The sequence below is a fragment of the Phascolarctos cinereus genome, unplaced genomic scaffold, assembly GCF_003287225.1.
Source record: "Phascolarctos cinereus isolate Bilbo 61053 unplaced genomic scaffold, phaCin_HiC Scaffold_5;HRSCAF=322, whole genome shotgun sequence".
NCBI lineage: Eukaryota > Metazoa > Chordata > Mammalia > Diprotodontia > Phascolarctidae > Phascolarctos > Phascolarctos cinereus.
Window position 1 is genome coordinate 94453516 of NW_027555958.1, and position 17407 is coordinate 94470922.

Genomic DNA, 17407 nt, shown 5'->3' on the forward strand with positions numbered 1-17407 from the left:
TGAATCCGAGGTGCTTCTGACACGCAGCCCATGCTGCATCTTGAACTTCACTGTGGCCTTGGTTCTGAACTTTGAAATGCACGTGCCATCATGCCAGGCAACGCCAATGAGAGGTGCCAAAACGTGAAAAGGGATCTTGAGTGCAAAAAGTTTAAGAAGCTCTGGGCTAGTCCAACCCCTCATTTTACAGACAAAGAAAATGAGGCCCAGAGAATGGGGCCTCAAGTGAAATGACTTGTTTAGAACAACATAGGAAGTAAGTTCCAGAGGTGAGATCTGAACCCAGGTCCTCTGACTGCAAATCTGTTGTGTCATGCTGTATGTATCCAGCTTTCTACTCTATCACATGACCTCAAATGCTGATCTCTGTGCTACAGAATGAAATTGGTAGAAGGTACTGGAGTGAGGTAGGGCTCAGGGGGTCCACCTTGAAATTCATCCATGGGACTCAATACAAAAGTTCCACTAACAGGACCGTCAGGATGACAACTTCCTAATAGCGCCATAACAAGGATAGAGAACACAGATTTTGTAGGGTCTTAGGATACTGTCTAGAAGTTACATAAGGCCATATGGGCATAGAGGTGGGTGTTGCTTAGCAAGTGCTTCTGGTCTAAATCAGACCCTAGGTCTAGGCACTACATGGAAAGTGAATTATTGAAATAAATTGTGGGAAGATATTCTCCAATCAATTCAGAAAGTTCTTCCCTGAGGAAATCCCTACACAGTTTCTAACTGCTTTTTACACTTGCTTCTTGAAATCCTTCCCATGAAATCTGCTCTTGAGTCACAATAAATCCCAATTCCTTTTTTGGCTTTGCTTTTAATCTTTTTCATTACTCTGCAACTGCTCAGCTCCTCTTATATTCTACTCTTCTCATCCCGTAGACCTAGTTACCTTTTCCCAATTTCTTTCCCCTCATGGCAAATCTCCTTTGCAATCAGTGCAATCCCTTTTGTTTCCTTTCTTTCTTTCTTTCTTTCTTTCTTTCTTTCTTTCTTTCTTTCTTTCTTTCTTTCTTTCTTTCTTTCTTTCTTTCTTTCAGGCAGTTGGGATTAAGTGACTTGCCCAGGATCACACAGCTAGTAAGTGTCAAATGTTTGGTCTGAGGCCAAATTTGAACTCAGGTCCTCCTGACTCCAGGGCTGGTACTCTATCCACTGCACCACCTGCCTGCCCCTTTTGTTTCCTTTCAATGACAAGCTCCCTTTCCCACCACTCCCATTCTTGGAAAATACACTTCCTACTGCCCAGGCATCAAAATGCTTGCTTTTTTTCCCTATTAAACTCTTCCAAGGAGATTTTTCTTCTGGAAAAAAAATTCTAATTTCCCCTCTCCCACACCTACACTGCACACAAGGATTGTTACCAGATTACTACTGTGTTCCCCTTTCATGTAAACACACCTTTGAGGGGGCTGGGGTGAGGATCCAACTTAATTTGTCTTCTAAAATATCTACTGATTTATTCAAGGGAGTTATTTTTTCTTCTCCCACATGTGCCCCAGAGGTCCTACTTAAAGTAATACAATAGTGGTATTCCAGGGAGTTACTAAATATTTCTATGATTTTCAATTTCTATTTATTTACTGAACTTATATGACTGTGCATCTGGCTTTGAATTCTATTATTATTAATGGAACATTTCATGCCATCTTTTTTGCTATTTCACAGACTAACAACCTTCCAGAACACTTGGGCTCCTGGCCTTTGTTAGACAAGTAGAGAGGACCAAAGATTTATCCACAAGGTCACGGAATGGTTGGTTGGCTAGCTCGTTGCTGTCCTTTGATCTCCAGTGTTGACCCTTTATTCGGAATGTCATGTTGCCATTTAGGTGCTTAATACATGATTATTGAATAACTGATTGAGTCTTTGTCGGGGCTCTTCATTTTAAAGATTCTGTTTTCATGATTATTGAAACAATGCTTTTTGAAGGTCACCAATAATTTCCTAAATGGCAAAGTAAGTAGCTGTTTTCGATCCTCCCCTTCTTTTGGGCTAGAACCTTTTTTTTTTCTTTTGGCTAGACAATGGGGTTAAGTGACTTGCCCAGGAGTCACACAGCTAGTAAGTGTTATACGTCTGAGGCCGGATTTGAACTCAGGTCCTTCTGAACTCCATGGCTGGTGCTCTATCCACTTTGCCACCTAGCTGCCTCTACTCCCCTTCTTTTGGATACCTCTCCTTTCCATAGCACCCTGGAATGCTACATTAGACACTATTTCTCTATTTCTTTCACTAGGTCTTCTTCTTGGGAGTATTCCACAAGGTGTTGCACTTCTATCATTTGTCCTCATCTCTTCTCCCTTTCGTTGTTCTCATTTGCTGGGGTGGCTTCAACTAGGTCGTCTATTCAAAAAGGAAGTAAGTCAGAGGATTCTAGAAAGAGAATTTGAGGCCAATTATAGATATGAAATTAGACTGCATGAAAAGTCTCTGCCTTAACATTTGAGAAAAAGGAGAGGAGTTAAAGTATTGAAGAAATTGAGTATAGTGATGGCCTGGGGTAAATGAAACAGGATAATGATCAACAAGTGAGTTTGTTCATAGGGCATACAGGAAAAATAATTTATTCAGTATTTGTTAGAGCATAGGTAGAGCATGAGGAACCCTTTTCATTCTGAGTCTTCCTATCCTGGAAGATTAGGAATGGCACCAATACAAAACATTTTGTATATAAAAACCAACACATTTTTCATTAGTTATAATTACCATAATCTTGTACTCTATGGTCCCTTTATTTCCTACATTTTAAAAATCTTTAGTCCCTCTCCTAATGCTCCCATAAACTTCTTCTTACAATAATTCCATTTGACCTTTTCCCCTCATCATAGATCTTTCATCATCAGTCAAAATTCTACATCCTTTCATGTTCTCAAACTTCACATAGCACAAGAGGCCTTTCCTATCATCATTTCCTCCAACACCCTCCATGCCCCTCCATAGACAACCAGGGCCTTCCCACTAAGATTATCCATTTATACCGAATATATCTTCCATATATGTAATTGTTTGCATGTTGTGTCTCCCACTAGAAAGTGAGTTCCTTAGGGGCAGGAACCATGTTTTTGCATTCCTTTGTATTCCCAGCACTTAGGACAGTGCCTAGCACATAGCAGACACTTAATAAATGCTAATTGTTATTGCTGATGATAATGATAATGCTAACAGTTATTACAATAGATTTCTATTCTTTGGCAAGTATTTACATTGTGATTTTATGCCAGAGGTCAGCAAATTACAGACTTCAAGCCAAATCCAGTCAGCCATCTGTTTTTGTACTGCCTGAGCTAAGTTTAATAAAGTTTTAAAAAATGCAAAATGAATTCTTAGCTCACGGGCAACACAAAAACTTGCTAACCCCTACTTTATTTTATCATTTTGCTGATTCATTAGATTTTTTTTAAACACGTGAAAATTAATAGAAGGGAGAAACATTTGTTCGAAATGAGGTGATATAATTGTTTAAATGGGCTCCATCATCTTTCTACAGATATAATTACAAAATTACACACACACACACACACACACACACACACACACACACACATACACACACACACATTCATCCTGAGGCATGCTTATGTAGATATACAATAAATGAATGAAAAATAAGATCCAATTTTCAGAAGAAACTATCCAATTCCAAAAATGTAAATAAATGGAGTTAAGAATTCTCATTTTTATTCTTAGCTCCAGTACCACCTTATTCTGCAATCTTATCAAACTGAATAGCCTCTTTGTGCCTTTACTCCCCCTCCTGTATGAGTAAGAAAAATATTATTTCTCGCCTATCCACCTCACGAGGCTATTTGGAAGATAAAAAAGGCAAATTAGTAAAAGGTGCCCTTTAAAAGACAGAAGCTGCTTCAATAAAACTAATTATAATACTTTTATAACCATAACTTTCCATCCCTGGTCATTACATGGTAAATTTTCCTTAAAAAAAAAAAAGGCAAGTAGGCCAGTACCAACAACTATCTTTAATTTCAACACATGTATTCCTATGGTTTTAATTTAAAAAGTGAGGAGGATTAGAAATGATTACAATAAAAATTTCTGGACCACATAGGTATACACACATGCCTGAAAACATATACATATATATGCATATATCCTTCATGCCCAAAAGTAAAAAAAACAAAAGCAAAGAACAAAACAAAACAAAAAAAGCTACAACCTTCCCTACCCCCATCTAAAAACTAGACCTTTCAAAAGTCTTGTGGTTACTTGCCAAATATATCATGAATTTGATTTCTATTTTCTGGCTCTCCCTGGGTTGTATATTTTTAAATGACAATCAGGAATTTTAACATTCCGAGATGTCAGCTTTCATTTGTGTGAAGGTTTCATTGCACGTCCTGCCTCAGCCATCAGTAAACTCCATATGAATCACTTATAATTATATTTTAAGGATCTGCTATCCCATTACTATGAGGCCTCTTTTCAACAATGTAGAATGCATATCACCCCTTCATGTTGCAGTAGATAATTTTATGACATACAGTGGACCAAAAAAAAAAAATCCGCACTGGGTGGCCCACCTGCTGCAGATGACGCTCTTGGAGCTCAGCTAGACTCGTCTTTGAATGACAAATGAGAGAGTGCACAGCCACACCCACTTTTGAAGTCTTTCCACCTTGACATGACCTGTCAGCACTTGTACTTCAGTGGCACAGTCTTTAAGGACTGAAGGTTACTTCTATTACAGAGCCTTAGAGAAGGACTTTGGCAGAACAATTAAGTTATACTACCTACAAAACTAGTGTGTCACTTCTTTAATTCTAGGATGTACTCTTCCTTATTGGCCTGTATGTTTTGCTTAAGGTATTTCTGGCATCTCTTGGACCCACACTATTTCCTAACCTCAGCCCCTTCAAAAAAACCTCATTGAATAGAGTAAGTATGCTTGCTGGGCCAAATGCCACTAGGTCCTCAAACAGCTTGGGCAGGGAATTAGGTTGTTTGGAATTTCCCAGAAAATTTCTTCTCCACCCACTTGGATCTCCAAACTTAGAAATATTCCCTCTAAACAAGAAAGGCCAGAGATAATTTTTTTTTCCTTTTGAATCAGTAGAAATTATTGAGAAAATTGATTCAAGGTGAAATGGAAACCAAATCGGAGACCTGGTACCTCACTCATAGAGCATCCAAAGAACTACCACCCAATCACCACCCTGAAAACCCAGGGAATAGTTCAGGTCAGACTCCAACTCAGTCCAACAAGCATTTGTTAAGGGCCTACTACACGCAAGGCACTCAGCGAGGCATTGGGGCTACAAAGACCAAATAAAAACAGAATGAAATATAAATGCAAATGTAAGTGACTATATAAGTTATAATTTGAGGACAAAGGGGAAATCTTTCCTAAGGAAACAAGGAAAGGTTTCCCACACAAAGTAGTATATAAGTTTGGCCTTAAAATGGGCTAGGTTTTTTAAGAGGCAGAGATGTTTGAAAAAAAAAAGAGTTCTTTTCTGGCAATAAGGAAAATCTTTTTTTAAAAAATGGAGGCAGAAAATAGAGTACGAAGTTTACAGATGAAAAATGATGAGGGCCTGAATCAGAAAGGTGACCATATGAATACAGAGAAGGGCACTGGAGATGTTGGAAGGGTAACACAGACAAAACTTGGTGGCTGATTAGCTATGGAGAGTGAGAGAGAGTGGAAAGCCCAAGGGGACCCTGAGGCAGGTTAGCAAAGCTTTAGGGCATTAAAAAATTTTATTATTATTTTTAATAATTTCCCCAAATTACATTTTTTTTAAAGTTTTGAGTTCTAAATTCTTCTTCTCCCTCCTTGCCCTAATTACCTGAAACACCTCCTCTTCAGTCTTATTTGGACTGTTCATTTATACTGGCTATAAATAAAGGGTTTGTAACAGAAAAATAAATTACAGCTCCTGTCTGCATGATCACAAATTCTAAAAGTGAGGTCTGAATTAATAAGGTTTTATTAATTAGTTAAATTAATAAGGTTATATCATAATGAAAAATATACCCTCTAACACTTCTGATGTCATCATCAAAACTCTCTTTGAGCAGTAAGACTCACACAGCTACTCTGTACCAAAGTGGAAAAATTTGAGGACAAATCATGACTGTGGCACTCAAGGTCATTACCATTTGCTGACACTGGTGGATCACAACATAAAGAACCACCAGTACCTGCCAGCCTAAAGGAACCAGAAACACAGATCGGGTCAGATTCTTTCAATGAAGAAGCAGCTTGTAGCCTCTACTTCAACAATGGAGCATGTCAGTCAACAGTTCAGTCAATATTTTTAAGCACCTACTTAGGTGGCCCAGTGGATTGAGAGTCAGATCTAAAATCTGGCTTCAGACATTTACTGTGACCCTGGGCAAGTCACTTAACCCAGGTTTGCCCAAGTTCCCTCATCTGTAAAACGAGTTGGAGGAGGAAATGGCAAATCCCTCCAGTATCGTTGCCAAGAAAACTCCAAATGAGATCACAAAGAGTCTGACTCTTCCAAACGATAACAAGCACCTACTATGTGCTAGGCACTGTGTTATGTGCTGGAGATTAAAAAAAAGAGGCAAAAGATAATCATTACCCTCAAGGAGCTCACAATCTGATGCTTTAATTTCATCCACAACAACTTTCTCCAAATAATGGTGGGGGTGGGGTGAGGATGGTAGACTGGAGAGTGCTTGAATATGGCCCTAGAATCAGTCTCTTTAAATTTCAGGAGTCCAATCACCATTTCCCTAACAGGGGTTATGATCTGTCTTAGTACAAGGAAACCCCACACAGTGATTCCCTTTATTCCAAATAAGGGAAGATGAAGCAGAAAGGGAAATGCTTATATTGATTCGGGTGAAGGGAAAAAAGTCTCCCCAAAAGAATATGGCAGCACCGAAATGGGTCACAGGTGGGAAGACAGTTCTGGGGGGCAGGGTAAGGAGGACAGTGAATGAAGGAAAAGAAGCATCAATCCCAGCAGGCTGCAATCCAATCTTGAATGCAGCATGAAGGCCTAGCAGGAGTCTGAGACACTGAAATTATCTCTGCAAATGAACAATTACACACTGAAACAAGCCACTTAGCAAAGTGTGGTTAGAACAAAGAGTAGTTCTTAACACATTTCAAGCGAGTGTGACAAAATCTGAGACATGGGGCCCTTCCCCCTGCCACCTACTCCTCTTCACAAGTGTCTGAAAGCAGGGAGCTGTCTAATCCTTGGCAGATGCTCAAGAGATTACTCCGACTGCTAGCTTGCCCCTATCGCAGGCCACTGCCTAAGTACACTGTAAAAGATATTAGAATTCAATATTTGAATGAATAACAATCCTTCCCACACCTAACTTTTCAGTTTTGCTTCTTGAGCTGCACAGCAGACAACAAATTTGCTAAGATTTTGCTCAAGCACAGTCTTATTTTCTGAAGTTTGGTAGTATCAAAGAAGACCTACAACTGAGTCATATGCCCAGCCATGCAAAATAACATAAGCTGCATAGCCAAGTGTCTACACTTCTCTCTCCCTCCCTTACAAAACAAATAAATAAAAGTTTCTAACTAACAGTGATATAGTAAGGGAAATAAGCAGAATGGTCCTAAAAGCAATGGAATAAACTTTGGGTTTTCTTTTTGTTCCATTTTGGTAGGTGTTTTGGTTACATTTTGGCAGGCAACTCTGTGTGTGTGTGTGTGTGTGTGTGTGTGTGTGTGTAAGTAAAATCAAGGGGTTTATTCTGTTTTTTTAGGCAATTAGGGTTAAGTGACTTGCCCAGGGTCACATAGCTAATAAGTGTCTAAGAACAAATTTGAACTCAGGTCCTCCTGATTTCAGAACCAGTGCTCTATCCACTGTACCACCTAGCTGTCTCATTTTTTTTTTAAATAGAGGAAGCTCTTTTTTTCTTTTTAAAAAAAATATGTTCTAAGCTGACAAGCATCAGTCATGCATTGCCATTTTGATCAAAGGGAGGACCAGGAAAGAGGGTAGATGGATCAGAGCAGAACTATTACCCCAATCACTAACATCACTACTGGAAAACCAGCTCAGACTGTCACATGGCCTTTTAGTCATGGATCTCAAGAACTTCACAAATGAATACAAGGGGTACTATATAAAAGACCTTCCCTTAGCCTAGAAGTAGCTGGACTTGGAGTAAGAAAAAACTGGGAAGGAAAGGAAATCCTGGCAATGACATTTTCCAGGGATGTTACTCTTGGAAAATGACATCCTTTATCTGTCTCAGGAAACTCTATATGACTTATATACCAAATTGTACATGGTTTCCATCTGTATTGGTGGAAGAAGTTCCCATTCCAGGAGTTTTCACTGGTGAAGGGAATCTCCAAACTGGCGAAATTATGAAGAAGCAGTAGAAGCCATAGGTGTATGAAGGGAGAGATACACTACTTGCAAAAATGGACAGACGTGATTTTAAGATGTATACTTGCTTGGGGAAATACTACTATTGGCCTATCCAATTTAAACAAAAGCTGTCTTACAATTAATTTTTTCTTTACTTCTAAAGGAAGTGTCTGAAGAAGAGTAAGATTCCAGGGAAAGGATGAAGGGAAAGGGGAATGGAGTAAAGAACCACCATCTTACAACATCATTAATGTGAAAATATGTTTAATAGGAATGTATATGTACAGCCTATATCAGATTGTGCGCCATCTTGGGAAGGAAGGGGGAGAAAAATTTGAACTCAAAAGCATATGGAAGCAATTGTTGATAAATCAAAATAAATTTAAAAAAAAAAAAAGAACAACCATCAAGGAATTATTTGACAAGGAGAAAACATGGGCTGGCCCCATGGTAAGAATGAGGGAATTATGGAATGGTGGATAACTGCAATGTGAAATAATACATGGTATAATACAGTATATAATAAATATTTATATCTTCCTCAGTGCTTCGTACAGTACATTACACATAATAAGAGATTAATAAATGCTTGTTGAATGAATAACTGTAGAGGAAAGGGAATTATATTGGGTTACAGGTAGAAACTGAGAGAAAAAAGGCAGTAGGACTACCTTTACTCAAGGTACAAACCGTTACAACTATCAGAGGCCAAATTTTGCTCTCAGCTGTTGACTATGCTACTGTAGCTACTAGAAGGCACAGATAAAGGCAATCTATTTCTGGTTATAGCCATGATTGAAGAGGGATGTTCAGTAATAGAAATTAAGATAGAGAAATATTTTTAATAACATTTTTTCAAGCCATGACTTTCTGTTAACACTTTCCATGATTCAAGGTAGTTCATTAGTCACCTTCACCAGATTTTCAAGTTTGCTTAAGCACATTTATAAATTTTCAAGTGTCAGTTTTTCTATTAAAGGCAGGAGATAAGAATAAAACCTAGCTCATTGTTTCCCTTCAGTTTAATTTGTGTGGGGTCAGAATTTCAAAGAACTTCAAGTTTTATTGACTGAAATTCATTTCCCAACAAACACAAAGGTTGCCCTGGGACTTTAACCCCATACTCAAAGCCCACCCTAAGACAAGGGGAGGCTATTCAGTAGCTCATAAAAAGCAATGAACATTTTGGTGTAGTTAATTTGGTTACTAAAAAATGGAAATTGTGAAGCCCAGGTTCGAAGCGTACCACAGCTAAAGAATTAATGTTTGTTGATTTTTCTATATGAAAAATAGAGACCTTACAATGAAAATGAGAGAAATATCAGGTAGCAGAAACTTTATATTTTTCTCCTTTCACTACTGACTCTTTTCCAGAGAAAGTTGGGCAGTTGCTTGTTCTAAGCCATTTGGCCCAGTCAATACTGAATGACTTGCGCATGTGCGTGTGTGTGTGTGTGTGTGTGTGTGTGTGTGTGTGTGAGAGAGAGAGAGAGAGACAGACAGACAGACAGACAGTGAGTGATACAGAGCATGTACAAAACACAGAGTCAAGAAAGTCTTCTGTCATGAGTGTTTTGTTTTTAAAAACAAGAAGGCAAAGAATGGTATAAGTGGAAAGAAGACCAAGCTTAGTGCCATATTGCCCATGTTCAAAACCCAGCTCTCCTATTTACTCCTTGAGATAACCATGTACATGGTCACTTCACCAATCTGGGTTTCAGTTTTCTCATTTATAAAATTTATAAAATGGGCCAGAACCTGGAGGGTAGGGCCCATCTCTAAAACCTATGATCTTCTTTTCTTCTCTCATGCTTTTTTACATGAACAAAAATTTACTGGGTAAATTGAATTTGGATATTGGGATCACGAACACCACCCAAAGTTGCATCAGCCTCAGGAACTTCCATGGTGTCATCTATTCTTGTATCTTACACCCAGTCACACCAGCTTGCCTCTTACCACAAATGCCCACCTCCTATTCTGTTTCCAGTTGCCTGATGCTCATGCCACTCCATTATAGGCTTCCCCAGCAAAGCTGGAAATACTTCCTGCCCTCTCTACTTGAAGGTCTGAGTCAGATTCATCCACATCATGAAGGAAGGGAACATGAGTTGGCAAGTGATCAAAAGGATAAGGACAGACCTTCAGCGTTACCTATTTGCCTTTCCAGGTCAGCAGCTTCATCTGGTGTTGCTCGGGGTAGTACTCCAGGGTCACTGAAGCTCGTTCGAAGCAGGGTACCCATCACGAAGAAGAATAGGATCCCGCCAACCACAGGGATAGCTGGAGTGATTTTCACAGCTAAATATGGACAGCTTCCAGTAGCAGGTATGAAGAGAGGGAAGGGAGGAAGAAATTAAAAAGTACTGTTAGTAATCCACAGCAAGGTTGCTCGCATTTCCTAAGAAATGAAAGGCTTATCTAGAGAAGGAAAACTGATTTCCATTAAAAATTCATCTACATAAAGATTCCAACAGTATGGAATGCAAATTTTCTTTTGGAAAATTTCGCCCTCATGCCACAAATTATTAATGCCAACACCAGTCTTCCCCCATTGTATTTGTTGGGAAAGAAGTTCCAGAAAGAATGCAAATGAACCTCTTTACAAAATCAGTCTTCATTGTAATATTGTCTACAAATGCACATGGTTGCTATACATCAACAATCCATGCATCTTTCTAATCTTTCCCCTTCTCTTGAATTCCATAAGAGAAGACACAAACATAGGATATCTTAAAACAGGCCCAAGCTTTCCCCTCCCCCAGTTAATGCTCAGCTTTGTCTCTGACAGCACAGGGACATTCAGTGGGGACAAAATGCTGAGAAATGTAAATCTGTACTCCAAAGCCTGGCAAACATTGCCAACATTTTGGAGTTAACCTATCCAAAGGAGGTTAATGAGCTATGCAAATGAAATCACATTCCATTCTGCAGATAGAATATACTTAACTTGTTTCCATGTTCAAATGGCATTTGAATGACCACAAGAAGGCTGCCACCCCAGTTTTTTGCACTTTTAAAATCTTCCTTGTACTTAAATTTTACAAACTCCAATTCAATGACTCTTCCTGGGAACTGTGTGATGAGACAGGGAAAGGTGAATGTGTGATATGCTACAGGCCTCAATTAGCCAGGTATCAGTTTCTGACATTCAAGCTACCGTTCAGGGACTTTCATTAAGTTTTAAACAATTGCACCTTCACTCATTCAACAAAACTGCTGAGTAAGGGACAGAGGTTATAATGGCACTGGTTGTTGTTAAGTCATTTTTCAATCATGTGTGACTTTTTGCGACCCCCATTTGGGGTTTTCTTGGCAAATAGTGAAGCTGTTTGCCATTCCCTTTCCCAGCTCATTTTACAGATGAGGAAACTGAGGCAAACAGGGTGAAGTGATTCGCTCAAGGTCACACCGTTAGTACGCGTTTGAGGTCAGATTTGAATTCATGAAGAGGAATCTTTCTGGTTTCAAGTCCCGGTGCTCTACCACTATAGCACCTGGCTGTTCTTAATGGCATTAGTGGCCTGGAGGAACTAGAGTAGTAATCCCCTGGATTACTGTCATCACATTTAATTATTACTGAGCTTAGAGGCAACAAAGTAGAATCCTAACATGTTAAAGCCTGAATGGCCCTTAGGTGCAATAAAGGCAAGAGCAAAGGACCAAGGTTCAGAAGATTTGAGTGACAGTGTGACCATGGGCAAGTCACTTAACATTTCTGGGCCTCAGTTTCTTCATCTGTAAAATGGGGATAATAATACATAAACTATCCACCTCACTGGGTTGTCAGGAGGAAAGTGCTCTATGGATCTTGTTCTTATCTAACTCACCTCTTCCAACTAATAGGGAAAAACAACTGGAGTGGAAACATTGAGACCAACATTTCATGGACCTTTGATAGGATTATAGAGGTCAGTGGCTTACTATCATAGGATACGTGACTAATACTAATAGAACAGAAGTCTTCATTGCTTCATCATATGACTGCCCTTGGGCACCTAGGTGGCGCAGTGGATAGAGCGCTGGGCTTGCAATCAGGAAGACTTGACTCATCTTCCTGAGTTCAAATCCAGCCTCAGACGCTTCCTAGTTGTATGACCCCAGGCATGTCACTTAATCCTGTCTGCCTCAGTTTCCTTATCTGTAAAATGAGTTGGAAAGGGAAATGGCAAACCACTCCAGTATCTCTGCCAAGAAAACCTCAAATGGGGTTACAGAGGGTTAGATAGGTCTGAAAAATGACTTAACAACAACGACAACAACACTATACGCCAGGAACTGTCCTATCCCTCCTAGGTACACAAGGCCAAAAGTAAGACAACCTTGAGGCGCTTACATCCCATTCTCTGGGCCTGTTTCTTGTCCGAGGTTTTGTAACAGCTGGCTTGAGGAAAGATCAGGGATCCAAATTTAATGCCCCTAAAGCTCGGTCCATTGTTCTTTCAACTAGGCCCTGTTGCCTCCATGATTACTACTGCACAAAATATACCGACGTCCTATCTTTCTTCTATTCAATAGTGAATTTATGATACAGAAAAATCTCGCCCCTAAAAATGCATCACAGCCTCCAAGGAATCCCTGAACTCTTCAGTTGCCTTCATTTTATATAATTAACAGCAACATTAAAGTAATACTATATTTAGTGGTAAGGGTATCTCGCGTGTCTAGTTCAATGCTTAGCACACAGTAGGGAATTAACAAATGTTCGTTGGCTGACAGATTCATTTATAAAACGCCACTTTTTAGGTATTCCAGATTGCTTTTCTTACATCTTGTATCTCTGATAAGTTTGGAGATTTTCATTCAGGTGTTACCCTAGTACAGAAGGCTAAATGTATACAATGAGCTGCCTCGGCCCCTTCAGAGAGCAAATATGGCAGCAGTCGCCAACAACTGTACTCACATAGCCTTGAATCGATGAGTTTAGAGGGGCAGAAGCTTAAATGGAGGGAGATTTGAAAACTACCATACAGTAAGAATGAGTATTTCACAAACAATCCCATTCCTTTATAGCAGACAAAGGCAGGATGGGAAAACCCTTCCTCTTAAATTTAGATAAGCTGGAGGTTTAGTGCCTGAATTATACATGGGTGGGAGGTGTGTATGTTAGGGTGGAAAAGCGAAGACCCTGTCAAAGAAGAGACAATGAAGAGACATAAAGATCTGTTTTATTGGGAAATTAAAAGCTTTCATTTCTTCAGCTGCTAAAACACCATAAACACAGCTGGATCCACACACAAAAAAATAGTCCTGGGAAAAGAAATTCCTCTAATTGCCGTAGCTCCTGAATGGACTTCCAGCTTCTGAATAACATGGCGTCAAACTAGAACAGCTCTGCTACCCAGCCCTACTTGGACCATCATGAAGCAGGAGAAAGCGTTGGTAGTCCAGTAGGGCCAAACTTTGGAGGAAATTCTGGAGCTGGGCAGTGCCACTAGCCTCCCCTCCTTCGCCCTTTCTTTTCTACCCTCACTGGTGTCGATGCCTTTCAGTCACTCACTTCCCTCATGCTGCCTTTTTCCTAACAAAAAAAATGCTGTCTCAGGAGATGACCCGATCAATGCATGTGCACTAAAGGCATAAGGAAATGTTAACACTGACTATATTGCTTTTAAGCACCTTAACAGATAATTAAGTGTTAAGGCAAAGAAATTAATCTCTCATTTTGGAATTTCAGGCATCAGCAAACAGTGAAAGAGGAACACAGAGGACTTACAGGCACAGATAATCAAATGAACCTGTGATCTTTTCTATACAGGCGTTCCTTCCAATAATGCAGATAATAATAACAATAATAATAGCTAACATTTATATTAAGGTTTGCAAAATACTTTCTATTTATGATATCATTTGATCTTCACAAAAATCCTGGGATGTAGGTACCATTATTATCATCCCTTATTTTACAGATGAGGAAAGTGAGGCTGAGAGAGGTTAAATGACTTGTCCAGGGTCACACAGCTGGCAAGCGTCTGAAGGAGGATTTAAAATCCAGCACTCTATCTACTGTACCAGGATACCACCATCACATGCTGCCAATCACAATCCATCTATGCCTGTCCATCTTTAGATGCAGCTGTATTCCATGTCTAATTGCCATATAGTTACATTGGTAGAATGTTAATATTGAAAACATGGATCTTTGTTGTTATGGTAACTCTGAGGTCAATAAAGGAGCTTTGCAATTTTCTGAAAGCAATCCAACCTGTTATTTTCCTTCTGTTCAACTTTGGGCCCAATACTTTGTCTTTTTATACCATCTGTTTCAGATACCTACTAATATCATTCTGAACTTTCAGTACTTAGGTAACTGCCTGGTTTATACAGAAGAGACAATTCTAGTTTCCCTCAAGTTGAGATCCATTCTTATTCTTCCCAGCACAAAGGATCATTTAGGAGCACTACATCCAAAATGCATTTTGTAGACTGCTTTAATTTCCTTGGGACGAGGGCTATACTTTACTCTTCTTTATATTTCTCCCAATCCCTAGTACATTGTATGTACTCACTAGACACATGGAATGAATAAAGCAATGAAGCATCTCATCTGTGATCCTGCTTCATCAATCATTTCATATTTCTCAATGCATCTTCAGTCTCTTCCCATACACATTCTCAAGTGTCCTGTATTTTTTTTTTTGCTTTTTGGTGAGGCAGTCAGAGTTAAGTGACTTGCCCAGGGTCACAGTAAGGGTCAAGTGTTTGAGGTTGGATTTGAACTCAGGTCCTCCTGACTCCAAGGCTAGAGCTCTATCCCCTGTGCCAGCAAGCTTCCCTAAGTGTCCTGTATCATTAAAAAAAAAAAGTTTGAGGTCTTTCTTTGGCTTGGTCATCACCTTGGGATACCACCCAATTTCTTGCTTCCTCATTTCCTTCCAAACTCCTAGAAAGAAAAGTCTATAGTTTCTGCCTCCACTTCCTCACCATTCCACTTATTCTGTAACTCAATGAATCCTGTCTTTCGTGCTAGCAATTTTCTCCAAGGTTCCTTAAGCCCTCCTTCTGCTAAATACAATGGCCTTTTAATTCATGCTCAAGCTCCTTCACCTCCCCGTATCACCTGACACTGCTAATCGTACCCTCTTTCTTGATACCTGAGCATGGTGAATTACCTTGACAAAACTAGGTCAGGTAAATTCCCACCGAGCAAGGCTAATAAAAATGTCCAGGAGTACTAAGGTTGCCCTGCACTGACAAAGTAAAAGTTGTGGAGGCACTGCCTGTCCACAAGGGAAGTGCCCGATCATCCTTTGAAACAAAGAATTTGCTAATGTATGCTAGAAGACAGCAGCAGGATAGTAAGTGGATAGGGCAAACTGGTCAAAAAAAGAATTATATATTTATAGCTGGAGAGATCTTGGGGTTATCAAGTCTAACCTACTGATTTTACATTTAAGGAAACTGGTGGAGTGAGGTTTAGTCACTTGCTGAGGTAGGAGAGCTAGAGTTTGAACTTGGGTCCTTGGACTCTAATCCAGTATTTTTTTTCCTTACTCTACCATAATTCCTCTCTAGTAGAAAGAAGTACCTGAGCAGGGACAAATTAACTCATAGGCATTCATCCACCTCCCCCTGAGATAATTAAAGACACTACAGAATACAACAGACAAGGGTTGGGGACCACTGGGCCACCATCATGAAAAATGCCCAACTCATCAGAAGAAGCAGGCCCTGTTTCTATCTTTCAAGTCAAACAAGCTAGATTTCAAATCCAATGAGAGAAAAAAAAATAAACATCTTTAGTCTCAGGCTGGATAAAACAGGCCACCCACTACAGCCCTTGAAAGCTTTCAAAGAGATCCTGAAGCTTGGTGGGCAAAAAAAATTCCTGTAAAGGTCATCACACAAGAAAACTTGTGCACCTGAACACACTGAATGAGGGGCTCGACAACAGAACACACTACAAATAAATGCCATTTAAGATCAACTCTGCCCCCACTGCTGCCTGGGAATCCTTTTATTTGTCTCATGTTGACATTTTCCCAACCATTCCAAACCTTTTTTGATTCTCTTTAAGCACCCAAGCCCACCCACCTCAATCTTAACAGATGACCTCATTTACTTTATTGAGAAGATTCGGGCTGTCTTACATGAACCTCATTATCTCTCCTTTCCACTTTCATCTCTTCACTTATTGTTTTTCACTTCGTTTTTGTTTCAGAGAAAGAAATGCCCCTTTCCCACGCCCCAAGCCAAAACCTCTACTTCTGTCCTTTATCCTCATTCAAGAATTTGATTTATCAATTATCCTTTCTATCTTCAATGTATCTTTCTATACTGTTTTCCTTTCACTGGAGGCTTCCTGAAATAATTACAACCTTCTCCTCCATACCATCAGGGCTTTGGGTAACAGCTGAGATGAGTAGGTGGGTTGCATTAGCACTTCCTTCCAAACTTGCTGTTAGCTGGCCTGCATTTAGGGGAATCAGAGAGAATAGAGTAGGTATATCATTGATCAAATCAGCCTTATGGTTGAATGAGCATATACAAGTTTATGGGAAAATCTCAGACAAATACGTGACCTTATGAAGGTGAGCAAAGGCAGGAGTATGCTGGTAAATGATCAACAACCAGGTCTTCAAAAAAGGCATAACACACTTTTACATTTAATTTGCATTATTAACATTTTCTCTACCACTTTCTTAAGTCAGATAATCAACAAAATAATAAACCTGCATTGCCAATTTCCACAATGTAAATGCTCAAACTGAAAATTTAACAAATGGCTCTCTATACCCTTTAAGAGCTGGTTCCAACACACTCCTCACTTAGGCCTAGCAACTGGTTCATTGTTGAAGGGATCACAGGAATCAATTAGCTGATAATCAACTAATTATACCATCCCTAACTAGCAATAATCCATTGGAAGTTTCTATTGATGAAGAGTCCTCCCGGTTTCCCTGATTGGGAAAGTCCACTCCAATTTTGGATAACTACTCATCACTAAAAAGTTTTTCTTATATGGAGTGGAAATTTACTTTCTGCAACTTCTACCCTTTTCTCCTAGTTCTACTCTGTGAGGGCAAGAAAAGAAAAGGTTGATCACTTAACAATCCTTCAGA

General features: G+C 39.5%; 1 protein-coding gene across 5 annotated transcripts in view; it reads right to left on the reverse strand.

Moving 5' to 3' along the window:
* The window catches only part of ZDHHC14 (zDHHC palmitoyltransferase 14), a 313260-nt gene that overhangs the window by 109430 nt on the left and 186423 nt on the right, over positions 1–17407 (reverse strand). For 3 of the 5 annotated variants that reach the window (XM_020986680.2, XM_020986675.2, XM_020986677.2), the window contains exon 2: positions 10488–10660. In XM_020986680.2, coding sequence (XP_020842339.1) covers positions 10488–10660 — 173 coding nt within the window. The remainder of the gene's footprint in view (positions 1–10487; positions 10661–17407) is intronic. The other 2 variants (XM_020986676.2, XM_020986679.2) reach the window with 1 other exon arrangement.